General features: G+C 38.8%; 1 protein-coding gene across 2 annotated transcripts in view; it reads left to right on the top strand.

The window, feature by feature from the left end:
• Nucleotides 1-18363, top strand: part of AFAP1 (actin filament associated protein 1) — a gene marked incomplete at both ends in the record, with an annotated part of 56314 nt that extends 37951 nt beyond the window's left edge. Inside the window, 9 exons of one of the 2 annotated variants that reach the window (XM_079535029.1) lie at nt 1266-1477; nt 3074-3219; nt 6775-6892; nt 8386-8643; nt 9846-9960; nt 11730-11894; nt 12396-12586; nt 13261-13422; nt 18337-18363. In XM_079535029.1, coding sequence (XP_079391155.1) covers nt 1266-1477; nt 3074-3219; nt 6775-6892; nt 8386-8643; nt 9846-9960; nt 11730-11894; nt 12396-12586; nt 13261-13422; nt 18337-18363 — 1394 coding nt within the window. The remainder of the gene's footprint in view (nt 1-1265; nt 1478-3073; nt 3220-6774; nt 6893-8385; nt 8644-9845; nt 9961-11729; nt 11895-12395; nt 12587-13260; nt 13423-18336) is intronic. The other variant, XM_079535030.1, reaches the window with a different exon arrangement.
• Between the last annotated feature and the right edge of the window lie 360 nt (nt 18364-18723).

Below are 18723 nucleotides of genomic sequence, written 5' to 3'. Positions count from 1 at the left end.
CAACATGATTAAGTGTTTAAATGAAAATCAGACCTGAGATAGAAGAAAAATTTTTTACATAGATCCTGGTCTGTGCAACGTATCATTTCTATGGAGTGTTTGGAAATAGCAGCATACTGAATTGATGCACCTGTAGTGAGGAAGCAAAAGTAAAACATGGTTGATGTTTTTTTTCAGTTTACATATGAAACAGGACAGAAAAAATTGGACATTCATTGTCTTGATTTTGATGTCTGGAATGATTATTGCTATGGGAATGAGAAGAAATAACTGCTATTTAATGGCTTTGTATGCCTAGATAGTGCCTACATCTGGCATTCAGAATTGCAAGGAAAGCAGGGTTTGTTTAAAATGGTATATATTCATGGAATTTTGATTTGTTGTAAGGACATGATTTAGTGGGCAACACTGGTGGCAGCTGGATAGTTGGACTAGGTGATGTTATAAATTTTTTCAAACCTTTGTGATACGATGATTTTGTTCTATGATTTTGTGATATATTGTTGGGGAAAAAGAAGGAAAAAAACAAACACGTCTTAAATATATGCTAAATTAGCTAACTTCATATTCATTAAACTCTTGAGTTTTAAGTGAGTATTAGTTTATTTCTGTCAATGTGAATATTGACCCATTAAATTCTTATTTAAGTGTGTTGCATTCTTCTTTCTAAATGAAATCAGAAAAGGTAACATCAGTGTGTAAACCTAACAGTGCTAATCTGTTCCTATTGGCAAAGCAGACATTGAGTGGAGGAATCTTAGAAGGTTTGTAGGATACTGTGAATGTTCTTAAGTCATCACTTAATTACGTAACAGGAGCTGTGAATTTCCCAGAAGATTTGGGCAGTCATGGTTATATAGCAATTATAAACTGAGCAGGTGGGTCTTCTGTGAAAATCTGTATGAGCACATCAGCTGTGTACTTAGCTTGTTAACACCCTCCATCTCCCATTTAACTGAAGTCATGGTCATTGGTAAGCTCCAGCTTATCCAGCCATTGCAGTGACTAATACAAAAAGCCACTTTCAGGTGAGCAGGATCACATCTTTACATGATTTTTTGCTAAGTTATTGGCACAGTGAAATTTTGCATTGAAGAAGCGGGGCAGAATCATTTACTTGTCTTCCTAAAATCCATCTGGTCTTCCTATTACAAGAGAAATAATTTGTTTAAGTGATAACATTATTTTGAAAATAAGTGGACTTTTTTCTTTTGTTTTTCAAAAAAACTTAGAAGTAAAAGATCTCACATTTCATTTCATTGCAGGATATCTCAATGTGCTCTCAAATAACCGTTGGCGTGAGCGCTGGTGCCGAGTGAAAGACAATAAACTCATTTTCCACAAGGACAGGACAGATCTGAAGACACATATTGTTTCTATCCCTCTCCGTGGATGTGAAGTCATCCCAGGACTGGATTCAAAGCATCCCCTGACCTTCCGGCTGCTTCGAAACGGGCAGGAGGTTGCTGTGCTTGAGGTGCTGTGGATCTGATGGCTCTGACTTGTAGAGACAACCACAAACTAAATTAGGGAAGCACTGTCAAACAATGTGACATTTCCAAAAATCTGCGGACTAATGTTATTGTAGAGATGGGTAATAAATACTGGAAGGAGAAAGGAAGATAGGAGTTGTAGGCAAAAGAAAAAATAAGATTTAGGAACAAGTCACATAACGCACTTCAGAAATGTCTGTAAGAAGCTTTTCCCTGCATTGACCTTCCTTTGACCCGGTGCTAAATTGTCTGTTCTCCTTTCTAGGCATGCTTCTTTATCAGAGATATGGTCCTTTTGGGTAAATAACTTAGTTCTAGTTAAATAATGAATCACTGTTGATGGGAACTCTAGAGTTCTTAGCTCTCATTTTTTTGCTGTATATGTTAGCCACTTTTGCTCAGTCTGAATTCGTGTCTTTCATCAAGAAAGACATTGTGCCAGTAACCTGCTGAGTCTCTTTTTACACCCCTATGTTAGCTGCACAGTAACTGTGTGCCTGTAGGTGTGGGAAGAGAGAAGAGCACAGAGCTGTGGTCCTTGCAGCCTGGACAGATGCCAGTCTGACCTGTGGAAGGATCCAGGCTCTAATGGGATCTCATTTCATGGAGCAGAATTTGACTGAAGATAACTGGCAAACTTTGCCAGTTTGCCTTTGGTGACTGTGCCACTCTGCAACAAATTCAGGAGCAAGTTATTACTGAAAAGTCAAAATGAAACTTAAAAAAATTATGTCAGATCTTGTTTTCAGATCTTGTTAAAATTGGATTTTGAAAAGTGGTTCAGGATTTGGCAGGAGATATTTGTCTGTTATATTTTGAAAGAAGAAAGCCACTTAAAGCCAGGTATAGTGGAGGTCATGGTAATCCCCTATCCTTGAAAGTCCTATTGCATGTGAGCAGTTCAGAGTTTGAAAGAAAGCATGTCAAGAATCTGAGAAAGACCATAAAATATTAAAGTAGTGAGAAATTTAGAAATCACACACTTTTCTTTTTTCCTTCCTTGTTTCACTTATTTATTTTGTTACTGTTCAGATTTGAATTTTTAAAAATGAGTTTTAAAGTATTTGTACTTCTGCCACTTAAAAAATAAACACCGTCAGGTAGACATATGCAAATTGAATCTTTCAAAAAACACAAATGAAGTTTCTTCTACTAGTTCAAGTTTCTTTTCCACTCATTTCTACTTGGCAATAACGTTTAATTCTCAGGATTTATCCGTACTAAAATCTGTCTAGGAAAATAATTCAGTTCCAGCTTTCAATTTTCTGAAGTCTAAAATAAACATGACTTGAATCTAAATCCACTAGTCTTAAATGATTATTTTTTTTCCTTTTGCGGAGATTGCCCACTTTGTATTACATCATAGCTGATGAGCACACGGCTTACTTAAAATGCAGTCCTTCTATCAAAACAGATTTAATGAGAAATCCTGGATTTTCTGACTTCAGCAGGAAGAAACCAGAGCCTCTTGTATAATATGGTCAGCCAGGAAGAATGCTGTATTTTGAAACAATGCTGTGACTACCTCGCTTTGGTGGTGGACCAAAGACTTGACGTAGGGTTTTGCATTCTCCTTACAGGCATCTTCCTCTGAAGACATGGGCAGATGGATAGGGATGTTGCTTGCAGAAACGGGATCTTCGACAGACCCCGGAGCTCTGCACTATGACTACATCGATGTGGAAATGACAGCGAGTGTCATCCAGGCTGCAAAACAGACCTTCTGGTGAGAGGCATTCGGCTACCCAGTTGTTTTCAGTACTATGAGAATTTATATCTGCACATTAAGTCTGATGCCAAGAGAGCTTATCAAATCCCCTCAGCCTCTTTGCCAGATCTTGAAGTCCTGAAGTGTCTCAGCATTGCAGTATGGTAGATGTGTTTAAGATTATCTTGTTGGCATCTTGCTAAAGCTCTGTTAAATGCAGACACCAGCCAACTTTACTCATGTCTTGACTCATTTTTAAGTGAGTCTCTTTATTAACCACTATATTTTGCTTGAATCCTTAGAATTAACCCTGGAAAAAGACAATTATGCTGAAAAGTAAATAAATACATGGGTACATAGTTTGCAATCATTTACTTATTCACTATATAATATTTGTGTCTTAACAGAACCACTAGAAGTGTGCATCAAATTTAACTGTGAGTCACCTTCTCAGTGTTTCCTTCTCACGTCCTTTTTTGATTAATTAAGAATTACGTCAAGCCAGTTCAATTTATTTATAGTTTGTAATTGTGAAGGTGGAAATTGGGAAGCACTCTCGGGTGCAGCACAGAAATTCTGTTTAAAATGCAAATTGGTCCTTCATCACTGATCCTGTGTTAAGAAAAATAGCGCATACTTTGTATGTACAGCAATTTACATGTGCAAATTAACTTTGTCACTAAAGCAGTCTCCAGTGGGAAGAGACTCTCATTTTTCCTGGGATTGATGAGACTGTTTAGAAGCAGGAGTGAGGGAATGACTGGGCCGCAGTAGATCTCCTCTGCAGATGTACGCTGTGGTTTGCTGGGGTCAGAAGGCAAGTGGCCTGACAAGACAGTTTGGAGAGGTGTCATCCCTCATCTCAGCCAAATGAGACTCTCTAGGGATTCAACAAATGTGAAATTTGTGTGACAATACATTAGAGAATCACACTTCATCTGCCTATCATAAAAGATCAATAACACCAAAAAAAGAAAAAGAAAAAGCTTCAGAGTTTTCCTAAAGAAAACACTTGCACTTACTATGTGTTAAGAAAGCTACAGCAAGAGAAAATGCTTAGCTTCATTCAGGATCTGTCTTGAATGTCTTTAGATGGAAATCAAAGTGACTCCGTGTTACCACAATCCCAGTTTCTGTGAAAACCAGATAGTTTTGATAGAATCAAAATGCACTGTGCTTATAGACTTATGTTAATATTTGTTTTGAAGTTAATAGGGTTCAGAAAGTTTATCCTGTGTTGACATGTGTTTTTGCTTCAGTCAGCATCTCACAATAACCACATTTAAGAAAGAAACAGAATGGAAACCTTTCGCCCCCAAATACTGCTTGGCTTTCCTTTTCTGAACAAATGTGATATTAATTGGAGCCAAGTGAAAAAACATATGCAACTAGACCACATGTTAGAAAGGAATGTCAAACAACTTGCAAAATAGCAAAATCCCCTATTAAAAATTAGTTAAAGTTCATTGGGTGTCTCTAAAAGTCTGTATGAACTTGTCAGAAAGCAACTAGAGTAGCCAAGTGCTGATGTTCAACTATTCCTAGAAAAAGAGAGAAAATGATAATGATATTAAAATATTATTGCCACCCTTTTTAGAATGAATATTCGTATTCCAATTTAACTGTGGTTGTCATTATGGTTTGGTGAACATTCAGTCACTTCAGACTTTTCATGAGATTGATGCTCTGCCAAATAATTGGTTCTTCATTAATTATCTCATCAATTTTCTGTATGTGAATCATTAGGCTTCTAGGAAAGGCTGAATGAAAATTGTTTCCAAGCAGTTTTCTCCATTGGCTTTCCCATTTAGCAGTTTCAGAGTGCAATTAACTTATGTGGATGCATCTGTAAACTAGTTTAATGAGGCTTAGTGTAATAATGTTCATGAAGTGTTTACTGATACTTAGATAAACTTTAGCTTTCTTTGCTGATGGAAACAGTTATGGCAGGTGCATCAGATCTTGTTAATGAATATCCCAGTTTTCAAATGTGTATAATACGCATTGCTTTCAATGAATCTACTTAAATAAGCAGAAGCACAATAAGAGCTCCGAATGTAGTCCTTCAGGCTAACCAGAAACAATTGAGTAATGTTCTTCATTAAGAGAAGCAGTAGATAAATGCATCCCTTTAATAATGTCTAATGAAGTATGAGATAAAACAATTTTTATCCTGGCATTTATGGTAGGCTTTTTATTGTTTGTTTCTTTTAAAAAAGAAAAGCTTCTGGCTAGTGATTATGCCATTTATGCCCTGCCTGTGCATTTTACTGGGGCTGAGGCAGGTCTAAAAGGCTCACACTCAACTGAGCAAGTTCATTCCTCCTGCAAGCCTGGGTCTCCTGAGGCTCAGGTGAGCCATTGCTGGATCACATCCGTCTCCCTCAGAATACCTATTTCAATGGTTTATATGTTATTTCAAAGCCAAAAGAAAGCAAATGTTAAAACCACAGAATTCCTGAGCTCTGGCCAGCACTACAGAAGACCCTCTCAGCTTTAGCAGGGCTTTGTCATATTTTGTGAATATCAGCGCAGAGCCTGAATAGTCCCATTGTTTGAGATGGAAAGCTTTGTGTTCCCTTTCACTTATACCTGAATCTATAGGAATTATTTGGAATCTCACTCTATACCTCATTTAGTTTCAGAGCTTGCTAGGAAAGAAAACTAACCTTTGAGGTTGTTACAGCCTTTGGGCTTGTATCTTCCAGTTTCTGCATTTTTAGATCTTTGCTCTGAACACAAATCCCACTGTAGTCTGTGATACTATGCATTTGTTCTTCAGAATTCCTGTAAAAGAAGCAACAGTATTGGTTCTGAGGAGAGCAAACAAAAGCAAAATTATTTGTCCCTCTTGAAGCTTTTAGAGGGCTCTTCTCTACTGTGTGAAATGCAGTGGTAATGAGAACAGAGTCTGTTTGTATGTACAGTTGCCCAGGTGGAGAGCTAGGAAGCACACTGCCATTGTACAGACTCTACACAGCCAAAAGTTCTGACATGGACATGAAAAATCCCCAGAATATGGGAAGAATGATTAGCAAATTTTTGTGGATGGGCTGACTTACGTTTCATCAGAGTTCCACCTTTTTCTGTTTTTCAGTTTTTTGCTAGATTATTCATTAATTAATTAATTCATTATTTTTTGCTTGATTATTGCTCCTCCAGATTCTGAGTTTGTTTCCCCCTGACCATGTGTGCACTCAGAAACACCTGCTTCTCGTGCATGCAGACAGCAAGGGAATGTTTATGGGACACTGGCAAGTTGGTTTATAACATAGATCAGCAGGTTCCCATGTAAACGTGCCAGCGATTGGTTACAGCTGTTGCCATCCTGGTTTTCACACAGTCTTATCCTTGCTCTCAGAGTACAGTATGGAAACACATGGTGTAATATTGGCTGCTAGCAGCAACATATGAGTAGCAAAAGAAGGAAAGCTGTCCACAGCATTCCTGCAGAAGATGAGAATATATGTGCTTCCAGGCTACAGAATCTGACACAGGGAATGTACCACAGAATCATCATTTAGACTTGGGTTCAAGTGCTGTTTTTTATTATTTTTATTTTGTTTTATTCAGTTTTATGAACAGGCGAGTTATATCCACAAATCCATACCGGGGAAGCACTGCCAATGGCTATGCATGTCCGAGTGGAATGGCACTTCATTACGATGATGTTCCCTGCATAAATGGATCGGTAAGAATTGAATTTACACAGCACAAATGGTTTGCATGTGTTGAATGCATGGACATCTGAAAATTATATTATCTAAAAAGGCCCACTGGGCAGATTCCAAATGAAGTCCTATTTTTCATACTGGGGACTGCAAACTTTCCTCACACCTATAGAGTATTAGGGGTGTGGGACATATTGCTTACATTAACCTGTACATGAGCCAACATGCATTTAGAAAGCAGTTGCCTGTTGATGATTTGTTGCCAAGTCCTTGAATATAATACTGACTCAAGGGGATATTTTTCAGATCACACTGAAGCTGGCAAAACTAAGTACTCAGTTACACCAGGTGCATTTTGGTGTCTGTTAAAAAACATACAGAACATTTTTCTGTCCCTGGGGATGTGTTCCCCATGAGAGCAGGTATTGCACATCCCAAAGGAGAGTCATAGGGGTTGATTCCATCCACATAATACACAGAGCTGATCACAGTCAGCTGTGAAATAGGTTCTAATGCATAATTTACCCATAGTGATATGTGATCCTCACAATTTACAGGGCAGATACAGCTCATGGCAGCTTTTAATTTGGGCTGTTTCGTAAATGCTCCCACTAAGGCTGAGATCAGAAAAAATTATTGTTTCCAAGTGCCAAGTGAACTGCAAGCAAAGTCCTCCATCATTTCTTCGTAATGTCAGAAAGATGGTAGAAAAAAAAACCTTTTAGGAACTGCAAGCAACAGCATGTGGGGCGAGTAGTCTGTGTGTGTAGTTCTTGGATGTGCTCAAGCCTTTGTGTGAGTAGCATACTGCCACAGCCAGAATGGATTAAGGAAGGATATTTGGCAACCAGGCCCATGATTTCTTTTAAGATTAATTGAATGAATCACTGGAGTATTGTTGTTGAGCTTTCCATTTTTCTGAAGGAAAAAAAAAAAAAAAAGGAAATGGCCTGTAGTTATTATTTTAGATAGTTAGCTCAGAATGATAATCTTCCAGCAAGTAAAATGTAATACTAGCATATCAGCAGCTGGTATTCACTGCAAATACATATAGCCTGAAGAAGGAAAAAAAAAAAAAAAGGAAAAAAAGCCCATTTTGGCATGTGCTAGCAGTTAGGCATTATTGCTTTTAACAACTCATGTACCAGATGTAATCCCACAGATTCATCTGTGCAGCCCATGAGGGTCCCCCTGTTAACACATTCTCCTTGTGCCCCCTCAGTGCTGAGCTAACAACTGACGATACAGTCTGTGAGCAGAAAGGGTAATAGGATAGCATCAGCTTGCTCATGCAATGGAAAATGCAAAGGCTGTGAGCCATGTAATACAATGCTTCCTTTCCATTCTGTGCCTTCCCCCCCTTTCTGAGTAGTTAGCTTCAAGAGTAAGCAGTGAGCATAGGCTTGCTAAATGTGGAGGGCTTGCTATGGTCAGAAATCTTACTAATGTTTTAATTTCACTCAGGTTCTGCATGATGTATTGTTTACTAACTGCCAAAGTGTGTGTATTGCAGTGGGAACCAGAAGATGGCTTTCCTTCTTCTCGTAGCAGGAACATGGGAGAAGAAATGCTTTATGATAACGCAGGCCTGTACGATAACTTGCCGTCTCCAAAAATCTTTGCGCGCTATCCGCCAGCTGACAGGAAAACCAATAGGTTATCTACTGACAAACTCTCCTCTAACCATTACAAACACCCTGTCTCATCCAATCTGTCTTCTGCTCAGTCTGTCACTAATACCTCTGCTGTGGGGAGGGGATCTGTCTCGCAGGTACTGTACTATTTAATACTTGATAACACTTTTTATTTTTTTGGCTGTTCTGTTTATCTGATTGTTATGTTAAGGACGTTGGGCTATTTCAGTCAGTCTGAGCACTGAAGTGCTTGTGGGTCAGTCACCAGACTGCTGCCAATAAAACAGTTTTGCCAAGTGATACATGGACAAGGTTTTCCTCATGAGCTCATGATGATTTACAGATTGTAGGTAGTACCAAGCAGATAGATGTGGCCTTCTATGCTTAATCTGAACACGTATGTAGTTTCCTTCTATGTCCTTGGCATACAGTAGTGGCTTCAAAATTAAAAAGAAAAAGAAATATGACTCGGTTGTGACAGCAAATTCACTTATCTGGAATGATTAAGCTATATATTATATATGGATAATATAATATACAAATACTAAATTATATGCACCATATTCAAATAACTGCTGGTTATTTTCTTCCTGACCTTGGTCTGCTGCATCAGGCTTCTCATTCCACTTTCTTTTCAGTCCTTTAAAGGTTTTTGAAGGAGATGATGAAGATGCCAGAGCACAGATGTGTTTGGCTAACATATTCTAGGTGGAAATGTGAGGAGTAGGCAGCACAATGTTTCTCATCCTTGGTTTCATTTTTTTTAATAAGAAAAATTTTTAGAAGCTTGCAGTTGTAGAATAGAAAAAAATGTGTTAACTCTTAACATTTAAAAATGTGTAACAACTGAATCATTTTGAAACAAAAACACATGTACCACAAGGTTATATAATAAATAAGAAAGTGTTGAATTTTTCTGTGGCAAACCGTGTTGAGCAATCAATGAGGGCAATCAGTGTTGAAATAACTGTGTTTCAGGAATATTTACTACATGAAATTATTATAAGGAACAACTATTCTGCCTCACAGTGGCTATATTAGTATAGTAAATGCTTGATGTTCAAATAATTTGGAAACCATGGTGCCACTCGAAATGGGGTGTTGATCCCCTCGTTATTCTGTGATTCCTGTTGATTTCCCTTCTGGGATCCAGCTAAGCAGGCTGCTCTCAGAGACCAAGTCCCTGGAGAATGCTTTGTCTCTAGCTGGATCAATGCAATCTATTAAGGCTCTCTGAGCACGCAGCTTTTTGTCAAGATTTGTCCTTGATGAGTGGATAACTGCCATGCCAGTAGCACAGGAGTAGCTGAGGCCCATTTCTGCTTTTGTTTTTAAACAGTTTAAAGGCAAGAAGCCTCCTGCAACTTCTAACGGGATCACTGGAAAAGTGAGAACATTAAATAGCCAACCGAAGAAACCTGACTCAGTGTCATGTGTGAAGCGCACAGCATCCAGTAAGTATTTCTACTCACTGCTACCAGTGTGAATGGAATCACGAGGGTACCCAAGACAGCTGTCTTCTCGGTAAACAAGATGAATGGCCACTATAGCTCTTCTGTATCTGAGGGACTGGGCAGGAGATGCCCACCGTGACACCAAATGGGAGATACTGTGTGCATTAGTGACTCATTATTACTCCAGCCATGCCATGATGTAAGAGGTTGTAATGTGGAGAGTGATAAATGTATCTCTGTGACTGCAAAAAGCCATGAGAGCAGAAGGAAAAAAAATTAGTAATGATTCTTCGTTTGGAGTGTAAGGTAATTTTGTATTCCTGTGGGAAGAGGAGAGTGAGAAGCTAGGAAAGTCATGAGAACATTATGGTGCTCATAAGAAAAATTACTCTTATCTCTAATGAAAAAGATATAACAAAATAATGAAAACAAATGTACAGCTTAAAAGCTTCTTTAGAGAGATGAGATTTCAGACTATAAACAGCAGATTCAGAATATGGATTCCTCTGGGCAGGTGGATTGCCTGTAGGTAATACGAGTACATCCTTTCTGAGATGGAGGTTTAGAAAAGAAATTTTATAGGAAGAAAGTATGAGGAGAGTTGTCAAATTTCCAGCCCTCAAATTTTTAATAATTAAAAGCAATCCTAACAGAGAGAGTTTCCCTTAAAAAAGAAAAGACAATAAAGACCTATAGTTGTAATTTTTAAGATTTGGATTCCAAAATTTGGCTTCTGCTAGTGAAGGAATGAATGTGACTTTTTGAGACTATGGCAAATTTTTCAGGAGTCATGGATTTAAAGGGAATATAAGAAAATAAAATTAGGTTTTTAGGATTAAAAAATTGTGTCTTTCCAACTACACAAGTCAGTTGACATTGGAGTAGATTGTTGGAGAAAAGGCATCTCAGTTACCAGTGGCTGACTTAAACTGGTTAGGCAGCTGTTTCTCAGGAATAGTTTAGGTACAATGGATGGCCTACAGATATGCAGACAAGCTGATCTGTGGGGTGACCTATTTCCTTTAAGTTGCTGCAGGAGCAGAGGTATAATTGTGTCTGTGAAATGAATTAGAACACATATATGTGAGCCAGGAAAAAAAAAGCATTTCTATGGGAAATAAAAAAGAAGAAGAAGAAGGAGGAAAGAAAGAAAGCTTATAAGTATCAAACTGAGAATGTCATTTTGTTCTATTCAGTCAGCTGAGAAAAGACATGTGCTTTAGGTACTAGAAATAGAAATGGAAGCTAGCTAAAAAGGGCAAATGTAGTTTTTCCTTTGACCACTTTAAATTAAAAATCAGGGCTTCTGAGATAAATAGAAGCTTTTTTTCCTTGCTCTGAACTACAAAGAAGCTCAAGGCATTTTTAAAAAACACTGTAATAAAACCTAGAGATTAAACTGTCTATCCTGTAGTATTTCCTTAGCTGTGCTTCAGAGCTCAGCAGGAATCACATAACTTCAGAAGAAGCCAGTGGAAGATGGATGTCCTCCAAACATGAAGTGCATCATGTGATGTTTCAGTTCCAGGTATAGTTTTGGGTTTTACTGTTAGTTGAACCGAATCATTGAGGTAACGAGCTGCCTGAACAGCTGAGGAATCACATGTACACTCACACACATCTATTCTATAAAGGCTTGATTAACCCAAAGTTAGATTGAGGAGGGTTAAGTTTTTTGTGTCTACCATTTCAACCTGTGACCAGAGTTTAAGTGGCAGCAGACAGGGTCCAACTGGATCAAATAAATAATTACCATCTAATATATACAGATGCAGAACAGTACAAATATGGTAAGAATCGCGTGGAGGCCGATGCAAAGAGGCTACAGAGCAAAGAAGAGGAACTGCTAAAGAGGAAAGAAGCGCTGCGGAATAGGCTGGCCCAGCTCCGAAAAGAAAGGAAAGATCTACGTGCTGCCATTGAAGTGAATGCTGGTATGAGGTGCTTTTTTGTGCTCAGTCCTGCCTGTGGCATTCTGTGATGAAGGGATGCCATTACGTGAAATTTGGGCTTGATGTTAAATTATACTCTGTAATAGCTGTATTTGGTTTTTACACATACACAAATTTTGTATGAAGATGTGTGGGTACATATAGATAAACACACCTATGAAATGATAGTGATGCATATGTAAAGCAAGCATAATATGGGAATAATTTTATTGTGGCTAGCTAATTATGTTTTCATTACATGGAAAAATAACAAAAACATTGATTTGCAATTAGACTTCAAATCTAGAAAAGGAGCCTGAAAACGCATTTGCTTCCCATTGCTAAACTTTTTACATGACAAATGTTTTTCTGCAAATTATAAAACATTCTTGTGAAGTGATTTTTTGAGCCCTTCTTTTTTTTCTTTAAAAAAAAGAAAATAATTTTTGTAGAAGTGTCAATTAAAGCTTCCTGTTGAAATAACAACATTGCTGTGGATGACAGGCAGGAAGACCCAAGTGATTCTTGAAGACAAGTTAAAGAAGCTGGAAGAGGAATGTAAAACAAAGGAGGCTGAGCGTGTAAACCTGGAGCTAGAACTGACTGAGGTGAAAGAGAGCCTTAAGAAAGCCCTGGCTGGTGGCATCACACTGGGCTTGGCTATTGAGCCCAAGTCAGGAACATCAAGTCCACAGGTATGCAGATTCCAAGACAACAGGGTGGCTCCATTAAAATAAGTGGGAAGTCAGACTTTTCCAAAGGTTTATGAAACACATGAAATAAGAACAGAATTGGTTTTTTTATCTTCTTACTGTATTCTTCATCTCTATGCGATATACTTTCTAGAGCAGTGGGGAGCAAGAAGAAGGAAATCACAAGTCGTATATATAAGTTAATATTTGTGTTAGGATAATACTCAAAAGCTGACTCCCCCTTGTCCTCAGGGTTTGTAGACAGTTTGTAAACTGAGATATTTCTCATTCCCAAGGAGAGATTTAAATACACCGTATCATCATGCAGTGACTGAGATCTGCTTGTTTTGGTCACACTGTCACCCTTTGCAGTGACTACCTCCTACACAATGGTGATGGAGTATGGTGTCCTGGCTGCAGCAGCTGGGTAATTGTATCACAGAGATCATACAGCCATGTGTCAAACCGTCCCCATTACCCACTGTCATTTTATTACAGAAAATGAACTTTCATTAGAGAACATACACTCTATTTTTGTTCTACCTCCTTTTTCATTTATTCATCATCATCATGAATACAATTTCTTTAAAAGTAGTTTCTGCATTTCTAAGTCTAAGCATTATTGCCTCTGTGACTACTTGGAGGAAACTCAGTGTATGGTTTTCACTCTTTATTAGTCCCCAATTTTCAAGCACCGAACTTTGGAAAACTCTCCAATCTCCAGTTGTGATACCAGTGACACCGAATGCTCAATACCTGTGAACAGTGCAGCAGCTCTGAAGCGACCTCCCTCATCGAATAGTTCTCCATGTCGGGGGCATGTACTTCGAAAAGCAAAGGTGAGAAGACATATATAGTTTTCTTTCTCTGTCCTTTTTCTTACGTACTTTAAAAAAAATATGTATGTTTACTCGTGGAGAGATGAGAGAGAGAGAGGGAAATACTGGCTCTTTTTTCTGTGGGTGAAATTTAGCTTTCAGAAGTGGCAGTGCTATGTCAAGATCATTTGTATTACTTCACCTATGCTTTATAAATGCTGTCCTCTAGGCAGGAGTGATTTGGGGGAATCATTTGTAGATTAATTGATAATCAGATTTAATTCCACTTCTCTCTGTGTTCCTTTCTAACTTTAATTTGCAAGAAAAGTTGTATGTAGAGTAGACAGCCCATCCAAAATCCAGTGTTACACTAAGCAGCATAGCTGAAATGTGTCTGAGAGCTCACAGTTATGATGGAACGCATTATCAGGGCTGATCTTTGCCAGCTGTACAAGAACAGAATAATCCTGCACTATATTAATTGGAAATGCAATTTACTTACTCCTAAAATGCATTTAAAGTAAAATCAGTTTAATATAATTCAACACATACCAGGATGAAGTTTGCATTCCTGTTGTACTGTTACAGACTTTTTAATTTTTGTGCTTTATATTCAGTGGGATTTGCACGACCATTCTTGTGGACTACACTTGCAATAGAACATAAGCACGTGGGCAGCACAAGGGTGACAGTAGTAGCACTGGCTCATGCTTTTGTTGATTGGGTTGTTCACTTCTAATCGTAATTATCAGTAATAATAATCACAGACAGCTATTTCTGTGCCATCCCTTTTTTTTCTTTCTTCCAAAGTAATGAAACATTATTCAAGGTAGTTGTTTTTTTTTTTTAAATAACTTTTGTTAAAAGCAGTCACGGCCTTCATTAATAAAACACATTTACATTATCTGAGCATGAACCTGACGCTTAAATGTACTAGATACTAAAAAATCATCAGCTTAGCAGATTATTTGGTTCTATGACTCAAGCATTGACTCCCTGTGTTTCTTCTAGCCACCATTAGGGTCTCAATATTGCAATGAATTAATTCTCCTGCTGTAGCTTATGTGAGTGCGTTTCCACCAGCCTTCCACAACTTCCTCCCTCTTTGCCATGGGCATCATAGCCTTTTCTGTCAGTTGCCCTGATTCATTTACATTCAGCTAAGAATAATTAAACAGGGAGTGATTGGCTTCAATTCTTATTAACTTTGAAGTTTGGTGCTTCTATTTGAAACTTGGGGAAGAATTTGTGCACTCCAGAGCTTATCTTTGAATTCCAATTATGCTATAATTTGTCTCATAAAGATATCATCTTTAGCTACACATTTTTGTTTTAGATTTGCATGTTAGCACAGCATTACTGGGGAAGTGTGTCTAGCAGTTAGAGCACAGTCCTGACAAAAAGCAGCATGGATTTTTTTCATGAGTGCTACAGACTGGTCAGGCACATTTAATCTTTTGATCTGGAGAAACATATAAAAACCTGAACAGTGTTGGTGTAAAGAATACTTTACAGCTGTATTTCATTTTTGTGTTCAGCTTATACCGTACAGGGAAAGTCCTGCCGTGCTGTTCGATATCACTGCACTTTGGGTGGCACAGTAGGTTGGTCAAGTCCTGTTGAAGGGGAATCATGAATATAAGATTAGATTAATCTGAAAGTCTATAGAGCTACTAAGTGCATTTCCCACCCTGGGAAAAATAACTCAAAATATCCAATTCAGCTTTAGCAGCTTTTTCCTGAAAGCCTCACGCACTAAATATTAACAATGAAATTTTGCTGAATTAGATAGTGCAACCCAAGCTGTGCTCAGCCCATTCGCCAGGAGCAGCAGCCAAATCCTGCCATCAGGTATGCATCTGCAGCACACCCGCCTTTTAGTGGGCGTTAAACATGCATATGTGAGGGTGGAATTTGGCTCTCAATTCTTCTGGCCTTTTGCAGTTATGAGTGAGCCCAGGCCTTATAGATGTGGCTAAACAAAAGGCGTCACACGTGAGTATCTCAGAGCAGAACTTGGCTTCGGCGCATGCATGTCAGTGCAATGTGTGGGAGTGAAACGGATTTCACATCCGTGCTAATACTTGTGTCTTCAGCAGCTGGCAAGTCTCCCAATGTTATGGTTGTATAAGCATTCACAATGTTGGTTTTTTTTCACTCTCTGCTCTGCACTGAATGCACTGAATGCCTCCCTTTTCACTCTTCCCCTTGCACCAGGCCTGTCACCAGCCCCTCTTGTTTGCATCCACCCTCTTGGCAGCCCTGGAGCACTGCATCCTTCTCTGCTGCTGGATTTTTAATTTTTTTTTTTTTAACTTTTCTTGTAACATCCATGTTTTTAGCGTGTTGGGGAATATTTTGGGTCAGTCAGAAGGAATTGTGATTTTGTTAATCTATGCTGCAGAAGGGAGACTGTAGTAAAATGAAATCTTATGGTTTCCCAGCTCCCAGTCAGGTTGTCGGTGTTGACTTAAACATTCTTTCATTGAATTGAACCTACAGGAGCAATGGAAACCAGCAGACACTCCTTCTGCACCTGCAAAAGAAGCTGCTGCTCTCAAGGCTTATTTAACACTTCTTTAAAAAAAATTCTCTTCCCAGTTGCTCAGCCAAGCACTTCCTTTAGAGCTTTGGCAGCACGGACAAAGAGAATATATATTTAACACCCGTTTTAAAAAGTAATCTAGAGTTCATCAATACTGTGTTTTAAATTTAGGTTTACCATATTTAAATTGTTAAATTAAATGTTAAAAATGTATTATACTTTAATAACATTACCTTTTATATGGAAAAAAGCCAGCCAAGCTTAAAAAAAAAGTAGTAAACTTATTTTTCCTGCATTTCTAAAGCCACCAACTGTGACTTTTGATGGTGTTTTATAGTGTGTCACAGTCATGGAGCTGTTTAGCCAAACTGATGCTTTTACCGCTTTCAGCAGCAGAAAGAGATATTTACATATATAAATAAAAGTTCTCAGCTAGAGCTTTTAAATAATGTGGAGTGAGTGTTAAACTCAGGAATTCAGCTTGAGAGCCAAGTTAGCAAGCTGCCTGCAGAGCATGTCTGCAGAGTCGATGGCTGGGAGAGGAATTTGTAGACCCCTGTTCCTGGCTGAGAGCAGCTGTGGGATGGCTCCACAGAGATTACTTCAGTGAGAGGCCAACTCCTTTAGAGCTTCATTATTTCCTATCTCTGTATGGATGTGATTTAGGGAGTTGGTACATCATAGATGTACTAGGCTGAGCCCAGCTTTCTTTATCTCCTCTGCTCCATTGTATTGTTAGGAAGTACTGTAGCTATCAGCCAAATCAATAGCCACAAGTTTGATTTAATGGGGTGTTTAGCCATAGCTAAACTAAACATAGCTAAACTAATCACTATGATTTTTCACTTACATAGCAGAAGAAGTGGGGTCAAGTGCATCCTCAGCAAGTTTGCTGATGATACCAAGCTGTGGGGTGTGGTCTAGAGAGACGTAGACAGACTTGAGCAGTGGGACCAGGTGAACCTCATGAGGTTCAACAAATGTAAATGCAAGGTCTTGCACCTGGGTTGAGGCAACATCCACCAGTAATACACACTGGGGATGAAAGGATTGAGTGCAGCCCTGCTGAAAAAGACCTGGAGGTAATAGTGGATGGGAAGCTGTACATGACCCAGCAATGTGCCCTTGCAGCCCAGAAAGTCAACTATATACTGGGCTGCATCAAAAGAAGTGTGGCCAGCAGGACAGGAAGGTGATCCTCCCCCTCTGCTCCATGCTGGTGAGGCCTCTCATGGAATACTGTATCCAGATGTGGAGTCTTCAGTACAGGAGAGACATGGACTGTTGGAGCACATCCAGAGGAGGGCTACAAAAATTCTCCAAGAGATGGAACTGCTCTTTTACAAGGACAGGCTAAGAGTGCTGGGGCTGTTCATCCTGGAGAAGAGAAGGCTCTGAGGTGACCTGATAGCGGCCTTTCAGTATCTAAAGGGGAGCTACAGAAAAGAAGAGGACAGACACTTCAGCAGGGTCTGTGGTGATAGAACAAAGGGAAATGGCTTCAAGCTTAAAGAGAGGAGATTTAGGTTGGATATAAGGAAAAAGTTTTTTTTTTACAGTGGGGGTGGTGAGGCACTAGCACAGGTTGCCCAGAGATGTGGTGGATGCCCCATCCTTGGAGACTTTCAAGGTGAGGTTGGATCGTGCCCTGGACAGCCTGATGTAGCTGTGCATGTCCCTATTGCAGGGGAGTTGGACTGGATGACCTCTAAAGGTCCCCTTCAACTCTAAGGGTTCTATGATTCTGTGATATGAAGTTGCAGTAGTAATACTTTTCTTTTATGAAAAGTATTTTATGAATGAAAAACCTGAATGAAAGTATTATAGATTGCATACTTTGCAGTGGTTGGTAACATTTGTTATCGTCAGCTAAGAGGCAGGGAAACTGAGCTATAGGAAAGCAAAAAGTTTTCTAAAATTTAATGAGCAGTAGATCAACTTGGATTCTGTATATAGGAAACAAATTTAGTGTTAACTATTTGATTTACTTTACCCTACCTAAATCTCACTTTTTTGTCATATAAATGTGTGCCTATCAGGAATTTTGTTAAAAAATTAAATTTTTTTTAAAATAGAAGAGAATAGCAATCACTGTATGTCAGCTATAACAGCTGTATTCAATGCTTGCTTCTTTCTCACATATGTAACGTAGAAAGCTCTAGAAAGGAAAAGGTTTCCATGTGTAGTTGAATGGGGAAGGTGGACACTGACTGTATCAGTCCATACTTTTTAGCATTCTGTAGCTAACTTGAGGGCTAGTGGCTGAATCCGGTAGAGTCAGTGAAAAAACTGTTACTGACCTCAGCTGGCTTTGGCTTAGCAGATCTGATGACACTGGCGAAATATCTTGATTTCTCTAACATTTTCCATATTTCTTTTCCCCCTTTCAGGAATGGGAGATGAAGAATGGAACATAAGTACAGCAAAACCACTCACTTTCCATAAAGGCTTTGCCTATTATGGACCACAACATAGGCTGCAAAGGACTCATCCGGTGTATCAAGCGATACAACATAAGAGGTTTTATAATTCTGTTAAGTTAATGGTAGCTTGGCGCTAATTTGCCTATATTCCCTCTACTGTATTGCTGTGTAACTACATGTGCCCCTTTTTATTACCTGTAACTCTCTATTTCCAGCTTCACTGGTAACACAAATGGAAACCAAAAAGCAAACCAACCATAGTAAGTAAAAAGAGGCATATAGTTGCAATTGAAAGTTTACTTTGCTGAAACAGTACAGACCAGCAATGTGAATTACATTGTATCAGATGGCCTG

This window comes from Tetrao urogallus, assembly GCF_951394365.1.
Source record: "Tetrao urogallus genome assembly, chromosome: 4".
Classification (NCBI taxonomy): domain Eukaryota; kingdom Metazoa; phylum Chordata; class Aves; order Galliformes; family Phasianidae; genus Tetrao; species Tetrao urogallus.
This window is presented reverse-complemented; position numbering and strand designations above follow the sequence as displayed.